General features: G+C 41.2%; 2 protein-coding genes across 4 annotated transcripts in view; one reads left to right on the forward strand and one right to left on the reverse strand.

Annotated features, from left to right (window-relative positions):
- The window catches only part of NBEA (neurobeachin), a gene marked incomplete at both ends in the record, with an annotated part of 460,977 nt that overhangs the window by 286,373 nt on the left and 147,990 nt on the right, over window positions 1-26,614 (forward strand). For 2 of the 3 annotated variants that reach the window (XM_079549699.1, XM_079549698.1), the window contains 2 exons: window positions 8,339-8,482; window positions 22,270-22,406. In XM_079549699.1, the coding sequence (XP_079405825.1) occupies window positions 8,339-8,482; window positions 22,270-22,406 (281 nt within the window). Of the gene's footprint in view, window positions 1-8,338; window positions 8,483-11,492; window positions 11,532-22,269; window positions 22,407-26,614 lie in introns of all 3 variants that reach the window. The other variant, XM_079549697.1, reaches the window with a different exon arrangement.
- On the reverse strand, window positions 24,912-25,991 carry MAB21L1 (mab-21 like 1; the record flags this gene model as incomplete). The annotated part of the gene is made up of 1 exon (XM_079547961.1): window positions 24,912-25,991. One exon carries the CDS (start codon window positions 25,989-25,991, stop codon window positions 24,912-24,914), a length of 1,080 nt encoding a protein of 359 aa, XP_079404087.1.

The following is a 26,614-nucleotide window of genomic DNA, read 5'->3' on the forward strand; positions in this document are numbered from 1 at the left end:
AAAATCCTTGGGATTGGACCAGACTCAGTGGTTTGGACGCTCTAATTCTTAAATATTAGATGAGGTTTAGAAATGTTGGTGTAGAATGCCCCAGTATAGGAGCTAAGATCAGGTTTCTTACATGCCAGTGCATTGCCACCAAGCTACCAGTGTGTACCAAGCATCTGTGTTTCTAAAAGGCACTAAAAGGTTAGCTTTCTCTATTAGAATTTTGTTGAGCAGGGAGTGAAATTAAGGCTAGCATATGTGGGCACAATCCCACAGTACAGTGTGTGCCTTTGTTGAAGGCTGACAACTTTGATTGTGTCTTTGGGCTCTGCAAGTCAATAAGAGTCAGAACATGGCTTTTCCTGTAGGATGCGTGTGTTTTTTAAGTATTTCAAACTTAAAACTAATGTAAAACTTTCAAGACAAAATACAGGCCTGAATGTTAAGAGATTACTTACTTTTCATTTGCAAATTCTCTTCAGGAAAAAAAAAAAAGTTTTTAACAGATTCTATTTTGAAAGAATGGAATGAATCATTTAACAGAATTATTTCATTGTTTCATTATCATGTCATACATATTTAAATTCAATCCTCTTTCCTTCTTACCTTATTAATTATATTTTTCTATTGAAACAGTTTGATTACCCTCTTCAGTGCCCTGTTTTAAAAAACCTTTGCTTACATGTGAATATTTTGAATTAATGATAAATGAAATTCCTTTTTGCTGTCAAAACCAAATTGTGAAAAAGCATTGCACGGCTTTGAAAATCAGTACACTCTATTAGCAGACCTGTCAATATAAAAAGTGCATTCCATTTCCACCTCTTGCTCTAATAACCTTTTCTGTGTTACTCAGAGGCAGTTCACATAATCAGAGTATATTGTCAGCTTACTGGAGTTGGGGAAGCATGAAATGAAAATCGTGTTAATATTGATCCAATTCTCTTACTTGCAAGTGTCCTTGATGTCCTTTCCACTGAGCAATAACTGTTGGTGTGATGTAGTTATTTTCCTGTCGGCTCACACTGTACTTTTGAAAAATGGTTGGAAATAGGAATATTTTATTGCTCTTAATTATTTTTCTTGTTTATCATTTGTGCCTGTTTAAGTGATCCACTGCACATCAGGAAATTTGGATTCTTTCTACAATTTATCAAACTACAGTATCCACCAAGCGGCTACATTTCAAACTGACAGGGATTTGTAAAGGTCATCAGTCATGAAATATGAATCCATTCTTATGTGTACGAGTTACAGTGGCAAACTACATCTTAATCCAAATATAAACACCTGACTGGTTTAAGTTCCAGTGAGAAGCACTTCTAGCTGCAGTCAGACTGAGGACTGCCCTTCAGGAGTGTGAAAATGCCTTGTAACATCTGCTCTATCCCCCGCTGGCTCCCTGTGGTCAGTACCAAACCAGTGCAGGTTCTTTCTCACATGCTAGAACACCTGAAATCTCAAATAAATATAATATTAACAGCTTCTAAAAATTAATTTCATAGCCCCTTCTGTCTGTAAAATAAAAAAAAAATAGTGACTGCCAAGCATGAGAGCTTCATCTTTATTTTTATATGGGACCTTTTATATGGGTACACAGCACTTTGACTTTAACCACAACTATTTATTGTTAAAAAAGCCCTCAACCTCTTTTGAGAAGCACATTGACTTTCGCTTTGCCCTTATTCTCAGTTGGTGCCAGTCTCACTTTTATGATGCAAACGTTTGAGAATTTATAAGAGGGAAATGTATACAACAATATTTATTTACAAATGACTCACCAAAAGAAGTTTGTGTGACCTGATGTTAGGTATAAAAATTAAATAAGAGGGATAAATGTTTGGAATGTCTCTGACTAATTTTTCTGATGTTCATCTATTAGGGAATATGAAAACGTGGTTTGCTTTTACTTTCAGTAGGAAGCAATTTCCAAAGTAAATATATGCAATTTTTAATTTCTACACAATTTTCATAGTTTTTCTCCCTCATTTCTTCAAAGATCTTTGATAATGAAAATATGATTTAAGATTCCTCTGGCTTTTATTAAATCTATTAAAACCAGCCCTCCTTTAATGAGAGTCACTTCTCCGATTCTCCAGGGAAACTAAATTATACGCCAGTCAAAGGCACCAGTTTGGGGAACACATTGCAATTTAAATCACAGCCCCAGAAGACACAGGTGGGGACAGTTTGTCACGATGGTTGCGGTGCTTTGCTCCTACAGGGCTCCTGAGCAGGCACAGCTACCTGCCCCACTCTTCTCACCAAGAGAACCAGCCCTTTAAGGACTGGCTCTGAAGCCAGTAGAAAAGCATCGGGCCAGTGGGGGGGTGGTTACTGTGTCGTTATTTAATCTTGCTAGGTATTGTAGAGGTCAATTTGCAGACTGACAAGCAGCCGCTCTCCATAACTGCAACTGCTCTGGGGGTCCCGCTGCCTAATTGAGTTTATAAAGATTAGCAATGAAAGCAGGATTTTAAACTGTTGTGATATATAAACAGGAAGATGATCTCCTGAAATGTTATTTATATGTTATAAATGGTATTTCCAAGCAATAATCTTATTGAATGAATTAAAAAAAAAAAAGAAGTGCTTTAATTCTGTATACACATCAGCTTACTGTTCCTGTAAAAGTTACCATTTGTACAGCAAGCAACAACAAAAAAAATTGTCTTCCAAGAAAAACACTGTTGGTAAATTACATTTTACCTATGATACAGTTTCATGGTTCACATACTCACCTATGAGGCAGTCTGCTGTGAGGAACTAGATCTGTATTCCTTTACTTAATAACATACTAAAAACTACCTTAGATTAAAATTCAGCCACAAAAGCAGCATTCCACAGAGCAGAGTGTATCAGTGATCTGTAATGAAGAAAAGCAGTTTTACCCATAAAAGTTTCTGAGCAGAGCTAAGCTTCACAAAAACTGTACTTTAGATTCTATAAAAGAGAGTTTTTAATTAAATGCAGCATTTTACCATAAAGAGAACAGACTATACTTATGTCAAAACTCCCCTTTAGAAGCCACATAAAACTGTAAAAGACAATATATGAAAAAGCTTTCTTATAGAAAAGAACACCATCCCATGAAGCAGATTTCCAGATGTTTGGGAACATTAGAATTTCCTGTCAGTATATTTAGGTAACATTAAAATGAGGTTAACTTTCCATTCTGCCATCTCTCTTCAAAGATCAAAGAGCGCTCACTGCATAAATTGCCTTATCGGTAATTCGTTGAAGTAAACTATGGAAATAACTTTATAAGAAGCAGTAGTCTCCTTTTGGTGGTTCAACTATTACCAAGCAAACTTTTCTTAAAATTAACCATGCTATTACCTCACTCTGTACTATGTGCAGGAAAGAAAGATCTATTAAAATGTTCTATTTGAATATATTGAATATATTTAATATAATTAAATTCGCAGCACTGAAGGGAGAACCAGAGAGTCCCTTCCTGTGCTCAACTAAATCATAGTAATTAGGGTAAAGTCTAATGAAGTAAACTTACATGAACAGAAATGTAATCAACAGTATCTTTGTATTGCTTATTTTAAAATTTAATTTAGGAACACTGTTTATAGGGTTGGACACTTCCACTGCCTTTGAAGTTCACATTCTTAGAACCTGTTGTGACCTACAGAATGTATTGATTTAACTGAGAGGCAAAAAGTCAGATATTATTATTATATTTTTTTTTTATTTATTTATTGCCTACTTTAGGTGTTTCTAGGGGTGTTGCTGCAAAATAACTTCAGGTCTTCATGTTCTGGGGAAACAATTAGATTTCTGTTCTGTTTTGGTTTTCGGTCAGCTTGCTAATTTCTTTCACTTTTTAAGGAAGATTAATGGCATGTGAAGAGAGATTAGTAAATCTGTGGCAATGCTGTGCAAGTTTACAGTGCAGCTCATAAAACCTTTTAAGAATATGGAAGTTGGGCTTTTCTAGATCAACGATAGTTGGTTTCTTTATGTTAAAGATGAACTTTAGTTATTGTGAAGCTACTGTAGGTAGCCATTTTTAGCAGCAATCAAGAAGATAACAAGTGTTGTAAAAGTTGTTTCTTTTTTAAAACCATTGTATTTGTCTTTACATTCTCCCAAGTACTTTTCAGGCAGGACCTTCAAGTTGCAAGAAATTAGAGCACTAACTTCAGCTGTGCTTCCGTGACTGCCAAGTGACATATTTCCACTAAGTTCTTTGCAAATTGCTATTTTAAGAAATACTTTGCTGCTTATTTCAAGGTTTCTTTCTAAGCCCTAGTCTAGAAAAACATATTTTAATAAGGAGCTTGATTCAACTGATAACATCGTTCTGTTCCAGTTCTGTATGGCCCATTGTTTGCCCAGAGAGGCTGTGGATGCCCCATCCCTGGAGGCATTCAAGGCCAGGCTGGATGTGGCTCTGGACAGCCTGGTCTAGTGACTGGCAACCCTGCACATAGCAGGCGGGTTGAAACTAGATGATCTTGGTGGTCCTTTTCAAGCCAGACCATTTTATGATTCTGTGAATGGTGATTTCTTCAAATTATACCTAGTTCCTTTTGTTTTTTTCTATTTTAATATGTCTTTGAATCATTTTATAATTAGACTTAGGAACTAACATTGAGATAGAATTTCATATTTTGTCTTTAAATTAGAAGTTCCTTGTGTCTGAACAGCAATTTTAAATGAAGTATCTGGAAATGAATTTCACCTAATAGTAACTTCGCTGTGGCTTTAAAACAATCATTTGAGTTTTAAATTTTACAAACATGTAGAAATATCAAATATTCATTTATTCATCACTCCTTTTTATATCATTGTTAACAATACTAGACATAGTTTTATGTCATATAATATTTTATTCGGTTTGTTGTCTGGTTTTAAAGAGACAAGTTGTTTTTCTTCTTACTCTTATTTTGAGAGCTCTCCTTATTTTAAAGCCTTTTTGAAGTCATCTTGAAATATAAAAATAGAACATCTGTGACAGATCTGTTTTGAACACATTTCACATTTCAGGATCCAAGGAGATCTGGTGGTCTGTGGTATTCGCTTGTTAATTTCTTGATGAATGGGTAGAAAGGCCAAGAAGTGCACTCAGTACAGCACGTCTTCTGAAGATAGATGATCTCAAATAAATTCTCTTCCCAATCAGTTTTTGATTTGTTAGGTGTTAAACCATTTCTTTGTAAGGACAGTGTTTACAAGCCTTGTAATGAGACAGCCCTGTGAGACCCTACTCTTCTTGCTGTAATTTTGATAAATGGAACTCTAATTCATAAAGGATATAGTGATTGAAGGGCAACTCTGGGTCTTGTGCACTTTCATTTAGATAAATGTTTAGTACAGTACAGCAAAACTGAGGCGCACTCAACAAAGTGATAAATTTAAACAACAGCCAAACCAGAGCCTTTTCCATCATGAGAAAGAAGCACCATTTACTATATTTTTTTCAGATAAATGTATGTTTGGTATTATAAACCAGAATAGATCTTAGAAGCATTTGTCTTGTTGCTAAACTCCAAATTTGCCAAACTAATATAATGCATCCTACTCCACCACATTGCGTACATGACTGTATGGCAATATTTCTGTAATCTGGTTACTGGAACCCTCATCACAAGAGATTTAAAATGCACTAAATTTCAAGTGCTTCTGCCGATGCGTTGTAGTAATCATTTGGGACTTGGAACTTTTTTCCAGTAATTTTAAAAATATCTCTTTGTGCACAAATAATTTCAAGGATAGTCACTAATCTAATCATTTGCTACAGAAATTACTGATGCTATGATTATTCCAGATTAGAATTCTGTGAGCACTTCATTTGAAAATCACCACTTCTTAAAAATTACAGAAACTTTCATAACACTCACTAGAAAGTCTGTTACAGCACATTACTCCTTTGTGTTTTCCAGAATTCCAATTCTTGCTCCTTTTTGTAAATTAAGAAAAAAAAAAAGAAAAAAAAAATTAATTTGTACATTGGGTGAATAATTACAGATTGTTACACTAAATAGCAATCCGTATAAATGAGGTAAAGAACACAGCCTATTTTGAACACAGCAAAAATATCAGTGTACCAATATAGATACTGACATCAGTATTATCTATGTGAGTATCAGCACAGTGCTAATGGAGGGAGTGACAAGTAGGAAGACTAAAGACATTGACCTTAATTTGGGGCTTATAGAAAAAGTTGTTTTTCTTCCTTGTGTGTCTTAACCATGTTGTTTCAGGAATAGCAGTTTGAATTATAGAAATCAGGAAGCTAATATTAGACTATTTAAAATGGGAGACTATCTCAGCTTGTGGTGGTGTTCAGTGTCAAGTGGCGTATTTACAATGATCTTCAGAGTAAAGATACTAAAGGAGTAAAGACACTGTATTCCAGTATTTTTATTTGCTGCAACTCACCTGTGTATGAAATAATTAAAAGAATCATGTAAGAGTAGAGAGAAAATTATAACACCTTCCCCACTGTTTTTAATAACAAAACTGTCAGGCAAATCACTTCAGGTCCATGCGTGTATCTTCATTATCTATCTGCTTACTATGTTCCAGTTAGCTGTCCTGTTTGCATACGAGGGCATGAGTTTTAATGGGCTTTACCTCATTATTTTACATCTGCCATAGTGATATTCTCTGTGCGAAGCTCAGGCATTGTGGAAGAATATCAAAATTCATGCTCATTCAGCTTTGCTCAGATTTTACCCCTATTTCTCTAGCTTTGTAGAAAAAAAAATTCCAAATTGTGATATAGACAAGAGACTAGATTTCTTTTTTTTATTTCTTATAGCATAATTGAAGATGCTCAGATTTTATACAGGTCAAGGTGAAGGTGCAGGCTTCTGCATTGTGGAAAAAGAGAAAGCTGTCTACCCTAAAGACTACTATGAGTGTGTAGAACTGAAAATAAAACTGATGACCTCTCCTCAGAAAAAAGAAATAAACACTGTGTAGATGTCACCGCAGTACATGAAAGCTACTGGCGGTTCTAAAACAAAAACTATGATTCTATCATTGGCCACACTATGATTTATTTCCTAAATTATGTCAGTGAACTCTGAGGTGCACTGGTAGGACCTTCCTAAAACACATGATGATATATCGTCCACCCTAAGGAATGATCAGTCTAAGCAAAAAAAAAGTCAGTAGTAGGCAAGAGGAAAAGCTAAAACCTTCTTGTGAGGCAAGGGCGAGGGAGCTGATTGTCCCCTTCTTCTCCGCCCTCATGAGGCCCCAATGGGAGCACCTGCATCCAAGTCTGGGGCGCTCAGCATAAGAAAGATGAAGATTTGTTGGAGTGGGTTCAGAGGAGGGCCACAAAGGCGATCAGAGGGCTGGATTACCTCTTCTGTGAAGAAAGACTGAGGGAGATGGGCTTGGAGAAGAGAAGGCTCCAGGGAGACCTCGTTGAGACCTTCCAGTACTTGAGGAGAGAGTATAAAAAGGAGGGAGACCAGCTTTTACACAGTCAGATATTGATAGAACAAGGGAGGATGACTTTAAACTAAAAGAGGGGAAATTTAGGTTTGATGTTAGGAAAAAATTCTATACTGAGAGCGTGATAAGACACTGCAAGACATTGCCCAGAGAAGCTAAGGGTGCCACATCCCTGGAGATACTCAAAGCCAAATTGGATGGGGCCTTGGGCAGCCTGAGCTGGTGGGTGGCAGCCCTGCGTACAACAGGGTATTGGTACTAAAAGGGGTCCATGATCCCTTCCAACCTAAGCCATTCTATGATTCTGTGATTCTATAAATTCACACATGGTTGGACTGGATGATATTGGAGGTCTTTTTCAACCTTGGTGATTCTATGTCCATGTACAAATGTTTTATTGTCCTCCTTAAAACACACAAATACATATCAGACTTCCATCACCAGGCATGTGTGTTCTGAATCTTTATATAGCCTACCTTGTTAGTGTGAATTGAGATAACCAGTCTCCTACCCCACCTTCCTGTCATTCCTGTCTTCCAAGGCCGAAATTTTGAATTCCTAAAAGCATCTCCCTTACTAAGAGCAGGTGATTTGAGCTCTGAGATGTCAATCAGAGGACACCAGGAACTGAAGAGAAATTTCTGCTGAATTTCTTGCAGGTTGAAAGCCAAAACATAGAACAAAAAGCAGTAAAATAATTATTAGCAGCAGGAGAGTCTTTGTGAAACAGTTTCTGTTGTATTCAAAATATATTTTGGATCACAGACTAAGACTGCGTTGTTTTTATTAGACCTTGATGATGTCTTAGAAAATGTTCCTTCCCTTTTTCTTAATAAAGACAGTTTATGCTTTATTTTTTACCACTTGACTTAAATTGTTCTAAACATTATTCAGCTATATTCATAACATCTACAACTTTTCTTAGGCACTGAAGAAGATGTAGTAAAATCCAAGAAAACTTTCCGAAGTCAAGCTGTGGTAAATCAGAATGCAGAAACAGAGCTTATGCTGGAAGGAGATGATGATGCTGTTAGTCTACTCCAAGAGAAGGAAATTGACAACCTTGCAGGTAAATGTGATTTTTCATTACAACTGGGATAAATGTCAAAAGACTTTTTTTAACTTGTTAATTCTGAACCTTTGCAGTTAGTCTCTTAATATTGAGAGCTAAGTATACAATTACACCGAGAAGAGGTTATTTATGTTCTAGATGTAATATGTCCTGCTTTTATGAACTGGGGGAACTGATTGCAAAACGTGCCTGTTGCTCAATCTTTCTGCAGAGATGTGAGAAATAACCAGTACTCTTATTACTGCCTATGACTTTTTGTTGAAGATTTTGTTGAAAACCACTATGGAATAGTTCTGGCTGAAATGGAAGTGGGAACTTAATTCCACAATTCAGTGTTCTGTGAGTCACTGTGGCTGTGCCCCTGCTGGCACCCACTGCTGTCACTGTGGTGTACTTCAGCCCAGTAGGGGAAGAAATAATGCCTGTTGTAAATAGGGACTAAAAAAGAATGTGGCTGTAACCAAGGTATGAGCTTCATTAGTTGAAATATGAATGGGGATTGAATCTTCTGTAGAAACATTCACGAAAGATTCTCTCTTGTCCTTTCTCCCCATGTGAAGGTCTGCAGTGAGGTCTCTGTTTTATCCAGGTTCCAGCATGTTCTGTTAAAGCTCTGTCTTGAAGAAATATTGTGTTTCCTGGGGAAGTAGTCTGGAAAGAAAGGCATGCTGGAAGTTGAAAATGCAATCTCCTCTCAGATGAGATAAAAATGTGAGAACTGTGAAATGCAGTATGGATTTTTTTTTAGGTTAATTTACTTAAGAATATCTTTATTAAGTTACTCGATTAAGGGGAAGCTTAGTGATGTCTGAGGATTTTTTTCAGTATAATTGAATTTCTAAAATAGCTATCTTTCTTTGCTCTTGCATTTTCTTCTGATGCCATAGTGGAAATTTGTAGCAGAGATTATAAACGGATGTTTAAAAAACAAACCCTAAGTGGAATTTAGTCTCATACTTTGAAACTAGAGCAGAGGGGAAGTAAATATTTTTACTTGAGAGCAACCTTCAGAATATGATTATCATAGATAATATGTCAATGTGCTTTCTCAATCTGCAGCTAACTATTGCTGAAACGCTGTTATTTTAAGTTAATAAAACAATAAAGCAAGTAGGGCTGTTATTGGGATAATTTGATCAATGTCCCTTTCTCCTTTAGGAGGGAAAACTCGGTATTGTTTTGGCTAAGTTCTCATGTCTAAGAGCACTGATTCCAGCTAAAAATGTGTACCATTTCTATAGCTTAAGGGCTACAACAAGCAATTATATTCAAGTATATATTAGTAGATCGAAGCGCTCACAAAAATTCTTGCCCAGTCTGGAAAATCTCACAGTCAGCTCTGAAGCTCCCAGATATGCCCCAAGACTGCCTGTTCAGTTAAATCAGCAATCCCTATACCTACATCCTTCTGAAACAATTATTATTATTATTATTATTAATATTATTCTATTGTAGTGATTCCATAAGTATTTCTGTGAAGCACGTGCATCTTACTGCACAGATGACATTCCCTGCTCATTTAGGACATAGAACAGTAGTTCTAGTCCTTTGCTTTTACAGTTTGTATAAATTGAGAGATATCATAGGTATTAGCAAAAGACAAATGATAGAAATTGAAACAAATTAACTTTCCATGTATTGACAGTCCCACCAGTGTCAGCAATTACTCTTTTTTTTCCCCATCAACAGTGAGAAGGGAAGCGAGGTGTTTCCAAGACAGGTGAGGTGGTATGAACTTGGTGCTATAAATGTACCAAAAACCGTGAATTTCCCAAAAAAAACCTACTTTCCACAGTCCTGCTTTTACATCAGATTAACTGCAACCTTACATCTTCAACTGTTGCTCATTTCTGAAGTGGAGATATTGCTGAGAGTTAATGATCACACCTAGTATCATAAGTCTTGTGCAATTTTTGCCAGTCAATCAATAATTGATTTTGCCAATCAATCTCCATACCCTGTCTGTTTTCCTGTGTGGTTTTGCCTTTAGAGAGCACTGCTTTCCACAGTTTTCAGTATATACAGTGTGACTCCGAAACTTGAGATCAGTAGTTGAAATCAAGAGAATCATTAGGCAAGGAAAGTGAGTTTTCTGTCTAAGAAGTTCAGAACAACCTCTGTCGGATCTGAAGAGCAAGTCCCAATAAAGCCTGCTCTTGCCTAATTCTGAGGAGTTAATGTTGATCTGGTGAACGTGGTCTTGAATTTTTTTAGGTATATGAAGTTATGGTACATCACAACATCATTTTTGTCTAGTTAATGTACAAAGTGGAATGACACATAGGAATTTCTATGTTCAGATATGCCCCCAATTTACCTTTAAAGTTAAAATCGATATAAATTTGGTTTATAATGATTTGGATTGCCTCAATAAGGGATAGGAATTAAACAAAATCATTATAAACTAGATTTAAATTGATTTAAGATTGCCCACATTTAACTACAACAATTTAACATTGTTTATTCCAGGAAAGTAAGGTAGCTTTTAAAAAGCCATCTTCTAAGGTTTCAGAAAACTTTTAAGTAGAAGAATATAAATATTACAATATTTTGATATATGAAGTTAAAACTAAAAAAGGAAAGTCTGAAACAGATTGAGACTGTTCTTACAAAGTTATCTTTCTACATACCTTTTGTTCCAGAGACTCTTTATAGTTTTTCATCAACCATGTGGCACAAATCAATGTAAAGTTCACTTTGATAAATTACATATGGGATGGAGAATTTTTTAGATAATTATAGTCTGAATATTTTTATTATATAATCTTAGTATTCCATATGTTCTGATGGCAGTTAGTCAGATTTCATTATATTAAGTAGCATTTTAATAAAATATAAAAATCAGATTTCATATTATTATATTCTTAGCATTATGAATTCTAAGTTTGCATCAGAATTTTTAACTGAAGCAGTATTTTACCTGTCTTGCAGCTTAACGACTTTTTAAAAGATGTTTTTCTTGTTTTAGCATTTAGGTATTAAAACGTTTTACATTTTTCTGTTTCAGTTTTATCTCCTTTACTTCCCAGACTGTTCACTTCAAGAGGCAAGTCACTTCTCTGTTAGAACTAATACTGAGATAGCCCAGTCTATTCTAACAGTTTTCTAATTTATTGTGAACCTGTGATTAATACAACCAAATCCAGTGTAGTGACTTGGTATTACTAACTCTTCCTTCTTTTTCATTTTGATTTTCTAATGCTCCAGCAGAGCTCTCACATGCTTACCTTTTCTCTTAAGAGCCTGAAAATGCAAGTTTGCTAGCTAATAAGTTTGTCTTCTTACTATTGATGATTTTTTTTTGTCAAAATGAAAAATATACAGATGTATTCTAATATGAAAAGTTAGTATTCTCAAAGGGAAACGTGTTTTAATAGGTAATTAATATTTATTAAAAAGAACATCTGCACTAAAATAGATCACAGAAAGCAGATAAGCATTGAATCATTTATGTTTTATGTATTTTACTTTTAGAAATACATTCTCTTTGTCGTGGAGTTGCAGATGGTTTGCTGAGAGTTGTTTGTGCACATCTGAGAGCAGAATTTAGCCTGCATGTTCTGTACAAGTCATATGGCTGGTGGCACTAGCAAATAGACCCAGCCAAGCAAAAGAGCCCTGACAAAGTCTTTTGCTACACTCTAAAAAGAAGTTTCTAGTAAAGAAGAAAGGAAATAAAGATACAAAGATGTAAGGCTTTGGACTATTTTAGGAAGTCAGAAGGCTTTGGTGGGCATCTGTCTGGTTACTTGCATGGGCTCAATCAACTCAGAATATGACTTTCTTGTAAGCAATGGAGAATTACAGCCTCAAAGCACCCTTACAAGAATAAATGCATGTTACTCTCTCCATTCTATAGAGGAGACTGAGCAATTCATCCGAATAAGCCCAAGGAAAACCACTAACTTTAGTGAGCCTTTAATGAGTCTCAGTCTTAATGTACCTTAACTTTTACTGCAGAATCTTCCTTTCTTCTTGGACAGATGTCTCCAGATGGAGGGAACCCCCCCTGACAATACAAATGTGCCAGCAAAATTTATGAAAAGCAGCCGAGCACTGCCTTAACTTTTAGCGACTTCAGTATAGAAATCATTCTAGAAAATAGCATTACTACTTCTCATAAAGATGATCATCCACCCAAGCCACCGTAGCTAACTAATCCTTGTTAGCTTAAAGACTAAATGTGATACACGTTCTATCCAGACTTTCTGGTAGTGTGCTGAGCGTATTGACTTACTGCCCTTCGCTAGGTCATGAGCATTTGACAGCTTGTATTATTATTAATGAGATATAAGACCTTTCACTTCCAGGTCATCTGTTTGAAGTCCAGACAAGACTGGTGGTAACCAAACATTATCAACATCTGTTTTGTGGCCTATGCAAAATAAGCCTTTTGTCTCTTTTCAGACAGAAACCATCATGATTTGAGCAATTTCCAATTGAAAAAAAAAAAAATTATTTGACACTGATTTTATGGGAAGTTGGAATCGTGCCCAAACATTCTAGTACATAGAGCTACAATTACAATTGTATGACAGTACCTACCAAAAAAAAAAAAAAAAAAAAGAGTAAATCATCTAGCCCTTAGGGAAATTTTCTATTTCAGGTTCTAACAAAGGACTCATTTACATTTCTGAAATTATTTGGTAGCCTCGCACTGGTCCAGATGCAGCAATGAAAACACTAACACACCAAGGAACTGCACCCAGGGCCACAAAAAGCTCACCAAATAAGTATTTAGGACGGAAAAGCTAAAAATTAAAAATGAAGCCATCTTTATACATCTAAATAAAACATATTTAATATTTATCCATATAAACATATATATATATATTTCAATATGGTAAAATATCTTGTGGCCAGAATCAGAGGTTGATTTTTCTTTACAAGATCTGATTAGTGTAGAAGAAAAGTCTGCAGCTTTTTCTTGCTGATTCTTAAGGAGAAATGTAGTGGCACATTTTCAGTGCTTTTCTTCTGTTCCGTTCTCAAAATGATTCTCAGGTAAATAGGATAATTTCTGTCAGTTTTATTGGTGTAATTAGATGAATGGTGGTTTTCCATAATTAAATAAAAGAACAATAACTTGGGCTTCTACTGTGTAGGCAGATTTTGAGATTTGATTTTGAAGGAAAAAAGTGTCATTTTCTTGGTGCCAACTAGAAATAGTTTTATTGCATCATTTGCTGTCAAAATAATGGGTTGAAGGCATTTAGAGTGTCTCCAGCTGTGAGCACAGCCGACCCATCTTATAGAGAAGAGGAGAGGAATCATCCTCACCCCTCTCAAGCTCCTGGAAGGCAAACATGAAACTATTTACAAGAGCACTCATCTTCCCTCTCCAACCCTTCTGCAGCCTTCCTGATGAGTACTCTTCTGCAAGAAAACAGTGATGCTTCCTAATAGTTCTTTCTCATCCTCCAACAGCTTGCACCTCTGAGGCTTCCAGAGTCAGAGGTAGTCCTTATTCTCTTTTTTTTTCTTTTTTCTCATTTTCTTTCTCCCTCCTCTTACTCTTTTACTATCCATGTGCAGGTGGCTAAGGCATCTTAAGCTTTCACTTCTTTTGAAAGGTGGCAATCCACACATCACTTTTATGCTTTTTTCTTTAAAGAAAGTATGTATATGTGCTCACAAATACATCAGTTAAATATCAAAGTTCCATTAGGAAATTCCCCCCCAAAATATTAATATTTCTCCTATTTTATCAAGCTCTTCAGTGGAAACTATTTACTGAATTCAGTATGCTCCTGAGTAGTTTTCTTTTCCTGAAGTCCATTTTTCTTGCAAATTAGTATTCCAGATAGAAATGTTGTTGGAGGGGTTGCTTACTTGGGGTAGAAACAGGAATGTGGGAGAAGTGATTCTTTTTCCCTTTTTATGGCAGACATGTAACTGCAAAAGCTTTGTACTTCCAAACATGGAAATTTCATTCAGCCAGATTTCCACAGTTTCTGCTTATTATATATTCAGATTTTGATCCTCTAGTCTAAGTATAAAAAAGAGAAACATATTTGTATGAGTTTAATTTAGAATGTAGATTCAGGCATAAACTGAAAACAGTTCTACTTATGATATGCAGTTGGCTTTCACATTGAAAACAAACAAACAAAAAAAAGCCTTACGGTTTCTCTAACATTCTATTTTTGGACATCTCAGTATTTATTCTAATCATTTTTTCCACATTACTATCCAAAATAGTTAAATATTTTATAAGGTAGTTGTCAGTCACAGATGATAGTGCTTGTTAGGACAGCTTTGAAGAGCTCTTCTGTTTGTACCTTACTATGCCCCATTCTAAGGCTGAGCATCCTTGACTTTTAGAATGGCAGCCAGATTTCTTTATTTCCAAGCTTTAAAATTAATTTAAGCTCTGTACTTATGGTGTAAAGACTTCAGAAATACAAGCATAGATATAAGGAGCCATCCTCCGCAGTTGGGCGCCTTATTTCATCTTCACTATGCAATTGATTTCTATGGGAAAATCCCCCTTCTCCAAAATCTTCATAGGACCTTGCAGGGACCAACCCAAATAGGTGAATGGTAGGAACAGCATTAATGGTACCTACACTAAACACTTTCTCTGACTTGTGGACAGAGATTTTTCCATTTTGTTTTTGTCACTGATGTTACAGAAGCAAGCTAGAAAACCAGTTGAGCAGGCAGTGTTGATTGGTCTTGGATGCATTGGTCAGAAACCATACAAGACTCCATCCAGTACATTTGAGCAGTCCTCACTGGTAGCCTGTTAACATGGGCCCTTTTACCTTGGCTTTCTGAGGAAACAATATTTCTGTGAGCATGCTCTGTCAGCCTCCATTTTTTTAAATTAAATAAAATGTAATACATGAGCAGGGGGTTCAGAAAAAAAAAAAAAAAAAAAAAAGATGCAAAGATGCAGTGAAACCAGGTCTTAATGAAAAAAAAAAAAAAGCCCACTTGAGAGAGACTAGTGCCTCAGTTCTCCTTTTGCAAGGAACTGGAGAATCTTTGTGGAATAGTCTTTGGATGTACCAAAGTGTAGATGAGCAGAGCATGCCATTGGCCAGTAGGCAGTTATACTCAGTTATACTCAGTTATACTCTTCAGTCATTCTGGTTTAGAATGTGATTTAGAAACACTCCTATTTTCAGAAAACATTATGGAGTTAGAACTATTTCATTTTAGATGATTCTTCCAAATATACCAGGCAAATTAGATGCTAACTCAACAACTTCTTTCTTTCTTCCCACACACGTATCTGAGTAGCTAACCAAAGAAGTAAACTTAAAAATATCATGAGCTATCTGAACGTAATACTTCCCTTCACTAAAGCCCCAAGAAATACAAGGCTTTTGCTTTATCCGGAAGAGCCTTTCCAGAACAGAGACTGGAGGAAATTGAAAACTGAAGACTCCCATCTTTCATTTCATTTCTAATCAATTGAGCTCTATCGGCATGACAAGGTACACGGGCTGGACTGTATAAGATACCTGTCAAGTCTGGTGCACTCAGCCTTGCAACTGGGATTTGATCCCTCGTGTTCTTGACTTATTACAGTGAGTTCCTGTTTCAGCAGTATATTGCTATAGCAGGATGCTATCTCTGCTTCCATGTTTCTTCTTCTACTATCAAATATACTTTTCTAAGGCGTGCTTTTTTCTGTTACTTTTGATTAAAAAGACAGCTGTAGTGGTTGTCTCAAAGAAAACCTGTCACTTACGTGTCCACATTTAGAATCACTTAAGGCTTTCTAGGTTGAAAAAAAAAGTGCCTTAAATTTTATCTAAGAATGAGGAGAAAGCCAGCACAGGTCATATTGCATTAGTGTAGTGTACTCACATCTGGATGCGTTGCTAAACAATCAAGATTTTAGTTTCTAAAATAGCTTAAGTTACTCAGAGCTTCTAAGATACTGCTCCAGGCAGAGCACATTGTATAAATCTAATTTTGAAGTGGCAAAGGTATGCACTGCAGTAGTGAGGTCCTTATCTGAAGCACTGAAGTTTCTGACCAGCTGTAAATCATTACATGATTTTTCAGGTATTATTAATTCCTTATCATCTGGCAGGTTGGTGCTTGAACACGTCCTGGAACAACACTAAACCCATGTAAGCCACTCCAGGCTTTCACACAATTGTAAGGCTCTCATGTATGCCACCAAGCAAGTCAGCCTTTACCCCCGTAAAGAGGCAAAAGTTGATGTCCTAAACTGCTTTAGTCTGTTAGACACGCAGCTTATTCTTCTACTGAACCATAGGTGAGCAGATACCTAAAAAGATTGAGTTTGGTACAGTATTGAGCTTGTCTCTGTGTATCCTGTAACCATTCTGTTAAGTGCTTGCTTTCCATCACGCTTTGAACTATATAAAGAGCAACATATTCCTAGGAATGCTATGAGACATTTTCCTAAGGAAGTATTAGTATTTTATATTTTTCTTTTAATGTGACCAGGAAGACTTGGAATTCTATTTACCTGTAAGTGTGTCATTTAATTCAAATCTATAGGAAGTATGCATACATTTGAGAGAAAATGACTTATTTTTTCTTAAGCAACACTATCTTTAAATATATTCACAATGTCATCGTAACTATGTATTTTAATAGCTTCTTACTGTTTTATTTGCAGTTGTAATGCATAAAATTACTTTTATTTACATTTTATTTTTAATCAAACACATTTGTTTGCTGTTATGGCACCACTTAAGAGAATTGAGTCACTGTAATTGTTTAGTTATTTCTGTTGGAAAAAAAAGACCATTGAATTTGATCTTTGATGTTAGTAGTAGTGCTATATGGTTTATGGAGGAGAAAAAGGAAGAAGTAGGGAAAATTTTGGATATCATGGCCTATCCACACTGGCATTGACATTCAAACAAACAATAAAAATCAATCCCTCCCTCACAATGTGAAACATATGATTGTGGAAGAGTAAAAAGCCAGGAAAGTGAGCTTTGAAAACTTTAAAAACAGGAAAGGAGTTGGGATTGTTATTCAATGCAGGAGGAGAAACACAGAACTATAACAGTCGCATTTAGAATAAGGTTCTCTTTTTTGCAATCAAAAACTTGTGCAAATCATTTTCTTCATTGCAACTGTTGAAAGTGATACGTGAAGGGAGATGTATAGATGCACTCTTCTAGAAACTTTGGCTTGAATGAAGGAGTTGCTCCCTGTATCTGTGATGGTGGAGAACAAACTGAGGGCCACCATCCTCACGTAAGTCCAATGTATTTACTGCAGAAGTCTTTTCAGAGAGTACTTTGTTTCAGAACTTTTGATGCCAATAGGATCCAAGAAAAAAAAAAAAAGAAAAAGAAAAGGCTGAATTCTGCAAACTGTTTCTTTAGGAATCACAAGTTCTTTATTTATTATTAATGTGGCAGAGCTTGTATGAGTGTTAGCTTAATAATAACATTATATATGCATGTGTGCGTGATATTAATTTGTTGAAATATGTTTTGCTTTCCTGACTACAAGGCTTTCCCCAAAGGCTTCTGGTGCTTATCCCTGTTTCTGCTTGCATGTCGTGTAGTTTATCTGACATGAACTGAAGTTTTGGGTGTGAGTGAGCTTTTGTTGTCACACACAAATTGTGTCAAATACAGGGACTTGTGGTCATTTTTAATGCAAGCTGGTGTCAGATACATTTGGCTTTGGAATGAAACTGCTGAGGGAATTTCAGTTGTCTTATTTCCGGCACATTGTGGCTGACGTTTAATAGTTATCCTTAACTTTTTTTTTTGTGTTGGTTTTTTTTTTTTTTTTTTTTTTTAGGTATCATATTGAATTACCATTATAGTTTATACAAACTACCTAGTAATTAGTTTCAACTGTTCTGTTCTGTGTTTTCCGTGCTAAATCCTTTATGAAAAAGAGATTCTGTTTTTTCTTTTAGAATAGCGACATCTCAGAATTAAATATGGCAATACTCACCACTTTTTATCAGAATAATTATCAGGAGGCCGTAAAATATAACTGGTCTGGATGACTGGAACCATTTTCAAAGTATTTGGCCCACTGAGTTTTTTTCATCTGTTAATAATCACCAAAATACTACTTTTAGACTTGTAAGTCTGCAGTAGGTGAAACTGCTTGCTTCTGTAATTCAGCATGTAAGAGCACATACCTTATCTTATTGAGGAAGAATTACACCCAACTGTCTTAGTAAATGTATCTCTGGTGTAATTGTCAGACTCCTAACCATACCCCATGTTCAACTCTTCCAAAGTTTATGAAAGCAAAAACATTTGAAGTAACTTTTCACAATATCACTCTTTTGGGGCTTCCCTAAAGAGTTGGGATTGTGTCACTGGTGCTTTAGAAGATCTCACATTCTCTCACCTGTTGGAGCTTTTTGTTTGCATTGATTTCCTTGAAAAATACAAGCACTAGAATATAGCTGCAAGAACTAATGCACCAACTGAAGTCTCCATTGAACAAAAATTAGCAGAGAGGAGGAGAGAGGTTACATTCTGCTTGTATTCAGTGGGACCCCCTAATCCCACAGTCATTTACTTTTGGAAAGGAAATATTATTTTAAAATGTATACGTGCAGTAGCGTTTATTTTAGAAATGTAAATCACATGTGCAGACCACAGGGATCGGGCAGAGTGGAAAATCCTCCATTTGAGCAGATCACAAAACTCTCGGATCCAAAGTGATTCCTGCTTTGCTTTTAAGGCCAGAAATTCTTTGTTAGCTCGCAGCCTCTCTGCTGCCCGGACCGCTTCAGGTTGACAGGAGGCAACGAAATAACTCGGAGATGCTCTCGTTTAGGGTCCAAACCTCTGGCGAGCGCTTCAACCGAGCGTTCTTTCGCCAAGCCCCGAGTCTCGGGATGAGCGGGAGCGACCACCGCCTCTCTTTTACCCTGGAGCCGAAGCGTGCCGGCGGCTCCATCCCCGCCCCGATCCCCTCACGGCACCGGCACGGCCGCTCTCCCCGCACCCCTCTACCCTCCCGAGCGGCGGCTCCGCGGTGCCCGGGGCTCAGCACCGCGTGGGAACGAGCCTCGGCGCTCGGCTCAGGTGTGCCCTGCTTTTGTTCCATTATATTGATAAATCGGGTGCGTTGGAAGGGGACCCAGAGCTTCCCCGATAGCCCCGTAGCCATATGGAAAATCCTCAATATTTTGATTACTCTCTCTGTAAACATTTTTATATCGGATTCTTAAAATGCAGAGACTGTCCCAAAGGGGATTAAAGCATAATCCTCTCTCTCTATAGCTGTAGTGGATTAATTTCGTATTCTCTCAGTGGCTGGTTTGCTCCCTGAAGGCTACAACAAAAAGACTACGTGCTCCTTAAACGTGCTATGGAATTGGAAGTTGTAATTGGAGATTTCCAAAGGACAAGTGTAAAAATGACACACTGCTAATGCCGAGTATTTTGTTCGCGTTGTGCTTTCGGGAGAGGAAAAAAAAAAAAAAAAAACCTGCCAAGATTTTCTCTTCTGCAAAGCAGAATGCCGCTGATGCGTACACATGTCAGAGGTATCGATAGGGATGCCCCAGACGCGGGTGTCCGCCCAGGTGCGTCCTTGGGGCACGGGGCCGGCCTCCAGATGAGGAGGATGGAGCCAGAAGCCCTTCAGTGACAGCCTCAGAGCGATTGCCCCTTCCCCTCCACGTCCACGCAGCGCTGCCCCGTGCTCCGGTCCGGAGCCGTTCCCAGCTCCGTCCGTGCGGACGCACCCATTGTCTCCTCCCGCACGTCAGCTCACGGGGTTTGGCATTTGGACCGCGAAGTAGCGATGCCTTTATGTTTTTTTTATTTTAGCCACGCAACACCAGGGAAAAGGGGTAATTGGATTAAATTGATGGCCTTCCTTCTGGGACTCCGCAAAGCCCCATAGACGCCTCCTTAAAGCGGCAGCGACCGGCCGGGCTCACCCTCGGAGCTCCGGGCTCCGCGCTCCGCCGCCGGGTGCGGGGCTGAGGGGCCGGGCCGGCTCCGGGGGAGCGCTCCGCGGGGCGGCAGCCTCGGCCTCCCCTTCTGTAAACACAAAGAGAGGGGGCCTGGGGAATTGAAACCCAAATCCACTTGTAATCGTACAAGGGAATCGGGCGTAATTACTCGAGCAAGCTTGATGAAGATTGATGAGCCTTTAAAGCGGCCTTTCGGATCGATCCGCCTGCCCTCGGAGCCTGCGGCCGGGCTTCCCCGGCCCTGCCAGACCCGGCCCGGCTGTTTCTCACGGTGCGGGGAGGAAGGAAAGATGGAGGCAGGACGGGGAGAGCGGCGAGGCAGCCCCGCGCATGTGATCCCGATCAGCTGACCGGGGTCAGGAGGCTGCCCTGCTTTATTAGGGGATGGAAAACAATAAAATGAAAGAAAATAGAGTTCGTATCAATATTTTGCTGCCTGCCATGCCGGGCTGCTGAGAGCTGTCACTGGAACCCACGTTTCAGCTTGTCCTTGTACACCAGCAATCTGTGCCTTCCTCCGTGTTTATTTTGCAGCAAAGAATGACAAAATATTGTGCAGTACAGCCTCAAATTGGGTGTTACAGCAAAAGGAAACATTAAGAACATGACAGTGAGATGCGCTGATACAGGATTAATTTGGGCTAAGTGGGTAATTCGAAGCGCTGCTGCCTGCTGAGCAGTGGCAGAGTGCTGTGTGGGTCTGAGGGAAGCAGGGCTGCAGCCGGGACATGGGGACACATCCTGGCCCTGGGACCTCATCCCTGCTTTGGGACCACATCCCAGCCTCGGGGCCAGCAAGCAGAGCCAGGGCTCACTAGGCCACAACAGTCTCCAAACACGCAATCTTCATCCCCACGAGGCTGGAGCCTGGGGATGTCGGCCATGGTGGGCGCTCGCTGACCGAGGTTTTCCTCTTGGGGCAGAGGGGTTTGAATTGCAGGAAGCAAACAAAAGGGTTTTGCCACTCCTTGAGGTGATGGGTTTGGCTGCTCCTAAAGGTGCGCTGGGTGGATGCTGGGCTGAGTCTCTGTGTTGAGGCCTTTATTGTTTGTACATTGGACGTATGTGTGCGCGTACGCATGTGTTTATGTGTGTACTAATCATCCTTCACCATTCAGCAGTTAAATCCAGAAAAGCATTTTATATTTCATCTTTTAATTACAGCAAGTGAGCTTCCAAAGCACCAACACTGTCAGCTTTCACTGCATTCCTACCGAAGATGGTGACAAAGTGATCCTGCACTACCTTTTGCCTTAAAGCAGTTTTTCTTGAATTAAGACCTAACAAAGTGAGCGCAGAAAGCTGCCTCTCGCAGTGGGTTTCCCCATCCCATCTCCCAGTGCCCACACCAATGCCTCGTTACGGCGTACATCCGAGCGAAACCTCGTTACAGGCATTTTAAAAGGGTGAAGTGACAGCGAGCTGAAATAAAAATGACACTGCCATAAATACCCCTAACGATGGCAGCAGCCTTTGTCTGTGTGCGGTGCTCAGAGGGGTCCCCACAACCCCATTCCCGGCGCTGCCCTCGGGGTGCGATGCGGGGCCGGGAGACGCGGGGCACGGAGCCCCCGCCACGGCCCATAAACAGCGGTGGTGTTAACGAGGAGCAAAGGGGCACGGAGGGAGAGGGACCTACGTGCGAGAGGCAGCGCTTTCCGCCCTAACCCTTCCATGTGCTCGCTGATTTGCCCGCAGCCCGCAAACTCTTTTCCTGTCCCGACCGCGGAGTTCAAAGCGGGAGAGGACCGAGCGCGGCGCTTCCCCGCGGGGTTTGCGCGGGGCATCGCCGGGCACCGCCGGGCGGAGGGAAGGGGCCGGGCCGCGGGGCTGGGCCGGCCGGGCCCGGGGTGACGCCGCTGCCGCTGTCTTGCAGGCCCCGTGGTGCTGAGCACTCCGGCCCAGCTCGTCGCCCCCGTGGTGGTGGCCAAAGGGACGCTCTCCATCACCACCACCGAGATCTACTTCGAGGTGGACGAGGACGACCCGGCCTTCAAGAAGATCGACCCCAAGGTGAGCGAGCGAGCTCGGGGACACGCGTGGCTCGGGGCCGCCCCTCCCGCGGGCTCCCGCTGCATTTCCTCCGCGTATTAATGATGGTAAATCCCCTATTACGGCGGCGGGCGCGTTTTCCAGCAGCCTTTCTCTCGGTGCCTTTGTATGAGCGCGGGCAGATTTAGCAGTTAAGCCAATTGCTCTGAAATCCCTGGAGGTAACCGCAGTCCCAGGCTAAGGCACAGCAGAGGGATTTACCCCTATCGATGCTATCAGAGAACCTCTTTATTTCGAGAGCGTTGGTTTCCACGTAAAGAATTTGTAGTAAACGTGCTCGCTGCTGAAATGCGAGCTAATATTTAAAAAGAGAGGGGGGAAGGTGGGGGAAGGAAGGAAATAGGCATGTACCCAAGCCTCGGTGCCTGGGAAAGCTCTGCTGTTTTCCTGCCGTCGCCGAATGTCACCAACCCCCAGCGCCGTCCGGCCGCACAGCAGGGCTGCCCCGGGCCGCAGTAGCGGAGGGGAAGGCGAGAAGGGCCGGTCGGGCTCTCCCCTCTCCCGCATCTCTTTCTATTCTTAGCGTTGTCGCTTTGTTTTTGTTTTTGTTTTTGTTTTTTCTGTTAACGAGATGGAAAACGTTAGAAGCCTCTCTGGAAAGGGAATAGGAGAGATACTTTTACAGGAAGACGTTTGGGTTTTGTTTGGCAGAAATGTCATAAATAATTTCAGAGAAAAACACTATCGAACCCAGCTGAACATAAGCGTGGTTGTAGAAAGGTGACTTCTCGTGGACGAATAATTCCTGGAACTGGGAGTTTTCATCGCAGCGCTGGCGGAAGCGATTCTCTCCCAGCCACTCGGAATAACGGGTTCCTTACAGCGCTCTCTCTCTAATAAGCTGCCGGTGGGTGTTACACCGGCGATCGGCCCTTTCGGCACTTGTTGACCGTGGGGGCACTAAGCACAGTCCTCGCTGTTACTTTGCATTTGGTGGCGGTGAGGAACGCAGCCGGGGACGGAGCGGCAGTGCGGGAACGCCGCGGTGCAGCACGCACACGGTGTCCCTGCGGCAGGGCTCGGGCTCTGTGCGCAACCGGCGAGCTGATCGCATTCAGAACGGATTTGGAGGGCAGAAGTCATATTGCTGTTCGCGTTATTGGCTCCGGCTCGACCCTTTCACCTATAAATTTTACTTTCTTCTTGCTTACTGTTTGCACCAAACTCTCCTTTTAGCGGACGGGGCTTGGCACGGGGCTGCTTCCCGAGCGCCTATGGGAAACCCCGTGAAAACGGGTTTGTTTTCTGACGGCCGGAACGGCGCTACCGACTGAATAACTGCATCAGTGCCTGACAGCCGCTGGTGGCCATCGAGAGCTAAATTCGCCGCCGACATTTCCTTGCCCTGCAAAACTATCCAAAATCAGGCGGCTCCCTCAAGTTTTCTGCTTTATGGGGTTTAAGTAACTGTCGACAGGAAAGTGGAAATTCACAAAACGTGGCCGCCCTCCGATTTTTTTTTTTTTTTTTTTTTCAAGTAGAAAACTTGATTCGGTATTGAAACGCTCACCCAGAGGCGTTTTACTTCATTTATTAGCTCGTAATTAAATAAATCAGGAACAGAAATTAAAATCTAAATCACAAAAGGTAATTATCCAGTGTATTTCAAGTGCATTTTCAAATATATAATTCCAATATTCAAGCGTTATTATATAAGCAGAATCCAAATTTCTTTCGAATATATTTAAATAACATTTCAAGTATATTTATGGAATGTTAGAAATAGAACAAGCAATATATATGAAACGAAAAAATGTAAACTCGTTAAGTTCAGACACTTCAAAAGACAATTAACAAAAGTACCGTGATAAAATCTACCTTTTCAAATGGTATCTTCTCGTTAGCAGAAAATGTCCTTGAAGTATCCAAAATGGCAATTTAACTTCTGTTCACCAAATCACAAAACACCAACATCCACAATTTCAAAGACAATGTGAGCTCACAATATCTGATACAAATTAAAAGGTACATCGGGGTCGGTCAGGTGGCGTCTCCAAACAGCGTTTACTCACGGGGAAGGGAAGGGGGGGAGGGGGGGTACAGAAAAAGATCGCGTTTGTTATAATCCGTAGGTGCCGTTCCTGGGCGGAGTGCTCACAGCCGCGGTAAATCACGGCCAATTTCGCTTTTCCGGGTAACACACTGATTTTTTATTTTTTTAATTTTTTAAAAAATTATTATTATTTTTCGCGGGAAACTGCAAAACCGTGACGAGGACCGGAGGAGTGATGCTTGCGGTTGCGGTTTGTATTCGCTTTTCTCGGTGAAGAGCCTACGCTATATTCCCTTTTTTTTTTTTTTCTTTTTTTTTCTTTTTTTTTTTTTTTCTTTTCTTTTCTTTTTTTTTTTTTTTTTTTTTTAAGAGAACACTGTTTGCAATGTCAATTGGAAATCTCTGACTTTTCGAACGGGAAGCTTAAACTTCGTCAGGACAGAAGCCGGTTCGGGCCCTTTTAGGGCTCCCCTCTAAAGTTTCTCCAAACTTTTCGGGTTGGTCAGTATCTCCCTGGCCAGCCGCCACGTCTGTTTGGCCGCGTTTTCCAGGGCGGAGTGAGGTTTGCCCTGAAAGAGGTCTAAGTTGGGCAAGAAGTAGTGCGGGCACCTCCTGCACTGCAGGCAGGAGATGAGCTGCAGCAAAATCCCGTTGAGCCGATCGCCCAAGCACGACTCGTCCCAGTCCGACTCCCGCGGGTGCTTTTCGCATTCGTACGAAACGAGAGTCTTCATGTGGTAGTTGTTGAGCGGCTGGCCCGGCAGCTCTAGGTGCCGGTCCCGCAGCGTTTTGAGGATGGAAAGGCATTTCTTCCTGCAGCCGCCCATCTGCAGTCTGTTCTCGGCTTCGGCGAACTGCAGCACCCAGGCGTCGCTCTCGGCCGAGCTCTGCTTGCCCGCCAGCGAGTGGCACTCCTTGGAGAGCAGGTTGAAGCCCTCCGCCTTCACCTCAGCCACGCGGTTGGGGCCGGGCCAGGGGATGTGGGGCAGCGGCCAGTGGGCAGCGCTCCGCGGCCAGATCCCCGTGCACTTGAAGGCGGGCGTGATCTGCACCACGTACCTGTCCCTGATCCTCAGCTTCACCTCGCTGGTGTCCGCCACCATCTTTACCACGTCCCTGTAACTGCACTTATCCACGGCTTGGGCCACCAGCGTCTGGAAGCGGGAGCGGATCTTGCGGGCCGAGAGGTAGCCCGAGGCCGTGATGAATTCCACCCAGAGCGACATGCTCCGCTTGCGGCCGTCGCTCAGCTTCAGCACGGCGCAGCCCGGCAGGGAGCCGTCGTCCACGAAGTTGAAGACCCCCATCTGGTTGAGGTAGAGCACCACCTCGAACTCGGTGGGGGAGATGACTTCCAGGCCCTCGTAGCGGTTGTCCATCTCGTTGAGGGAGCTGATGAAGCGCGGCTCCTGCACCTCCACCTCCTTCAGCACGTCCGACACCACCTTGCACACCTCGCGGATCGTCTTGGCGATGGCGGCTTTCCTGGCTTGGCACTTCTCGTTGTAGTACTTGTTCAGGTGGTACACCAGCTTGGCCTGGGCCGCGATCATGTTGGGGCAGAGATCCGGATTGTACACCGGAGTCTCGCAGTAGGCTGTGGGATCCAATGCGGCTGCTAAGGCGGGAGCCAACTTCGGGGAGAATCGGGCTGCCGCCTCCGGAGTGGAACGCGCGGCTCCCGCGGGCGGCGGCTGCTCCTCGGATGCTCTCTTCCTGCTTTTTGGGATCGGCCGCGGCGGAGTGTGCGGGGCGGGGGGGCGGGCGGGGGGCCGGGGCGGGGGGGGAGGGGGGGGGGGGGGCGATGCTTTTCCTCCCCCTTCTTTTAAAGGGTCCGGGAGCGAGAGGAGAGCATCGAGAGCTGCACCTTCCCCGGCAGCGAGAAAAACAAAAGTTGCACTGAGACACAGCGAGCCTTCCAGTAGTCGAAATAAGAGAACCTCTTCGTATTTATTTACGTTTTCCCGTAGTAATCACCGTGTGTGTGCGGGGCGGTTAATCAGACGGTGGAAAAAGTGCCGCGTGTGTGTGTGGATATGTCAGAGGCGCTGCCTCTTGGTTTGTATAAGAGCCCAGATGCACTCGTGTGGAAATTATAAAGGCAGGGCCAGGCGGGCGGGCGGCCAATCGCCACTGGGCTCGTCACTGCAGCCTCTCGCGGCTCCAAGCCGGCTAA

This window comes from Tetrao urogallus, assembly GCF_951394365.1.
Source record: "Tetrao urogallus genome assembly, chromosome: 1".
NCBI classification, from domain to species: Eukaryota; Metazoa; Chordata; class Aves; order Galliformes; family Phasianidae; genus Tetrao; species Tetrao urogallus.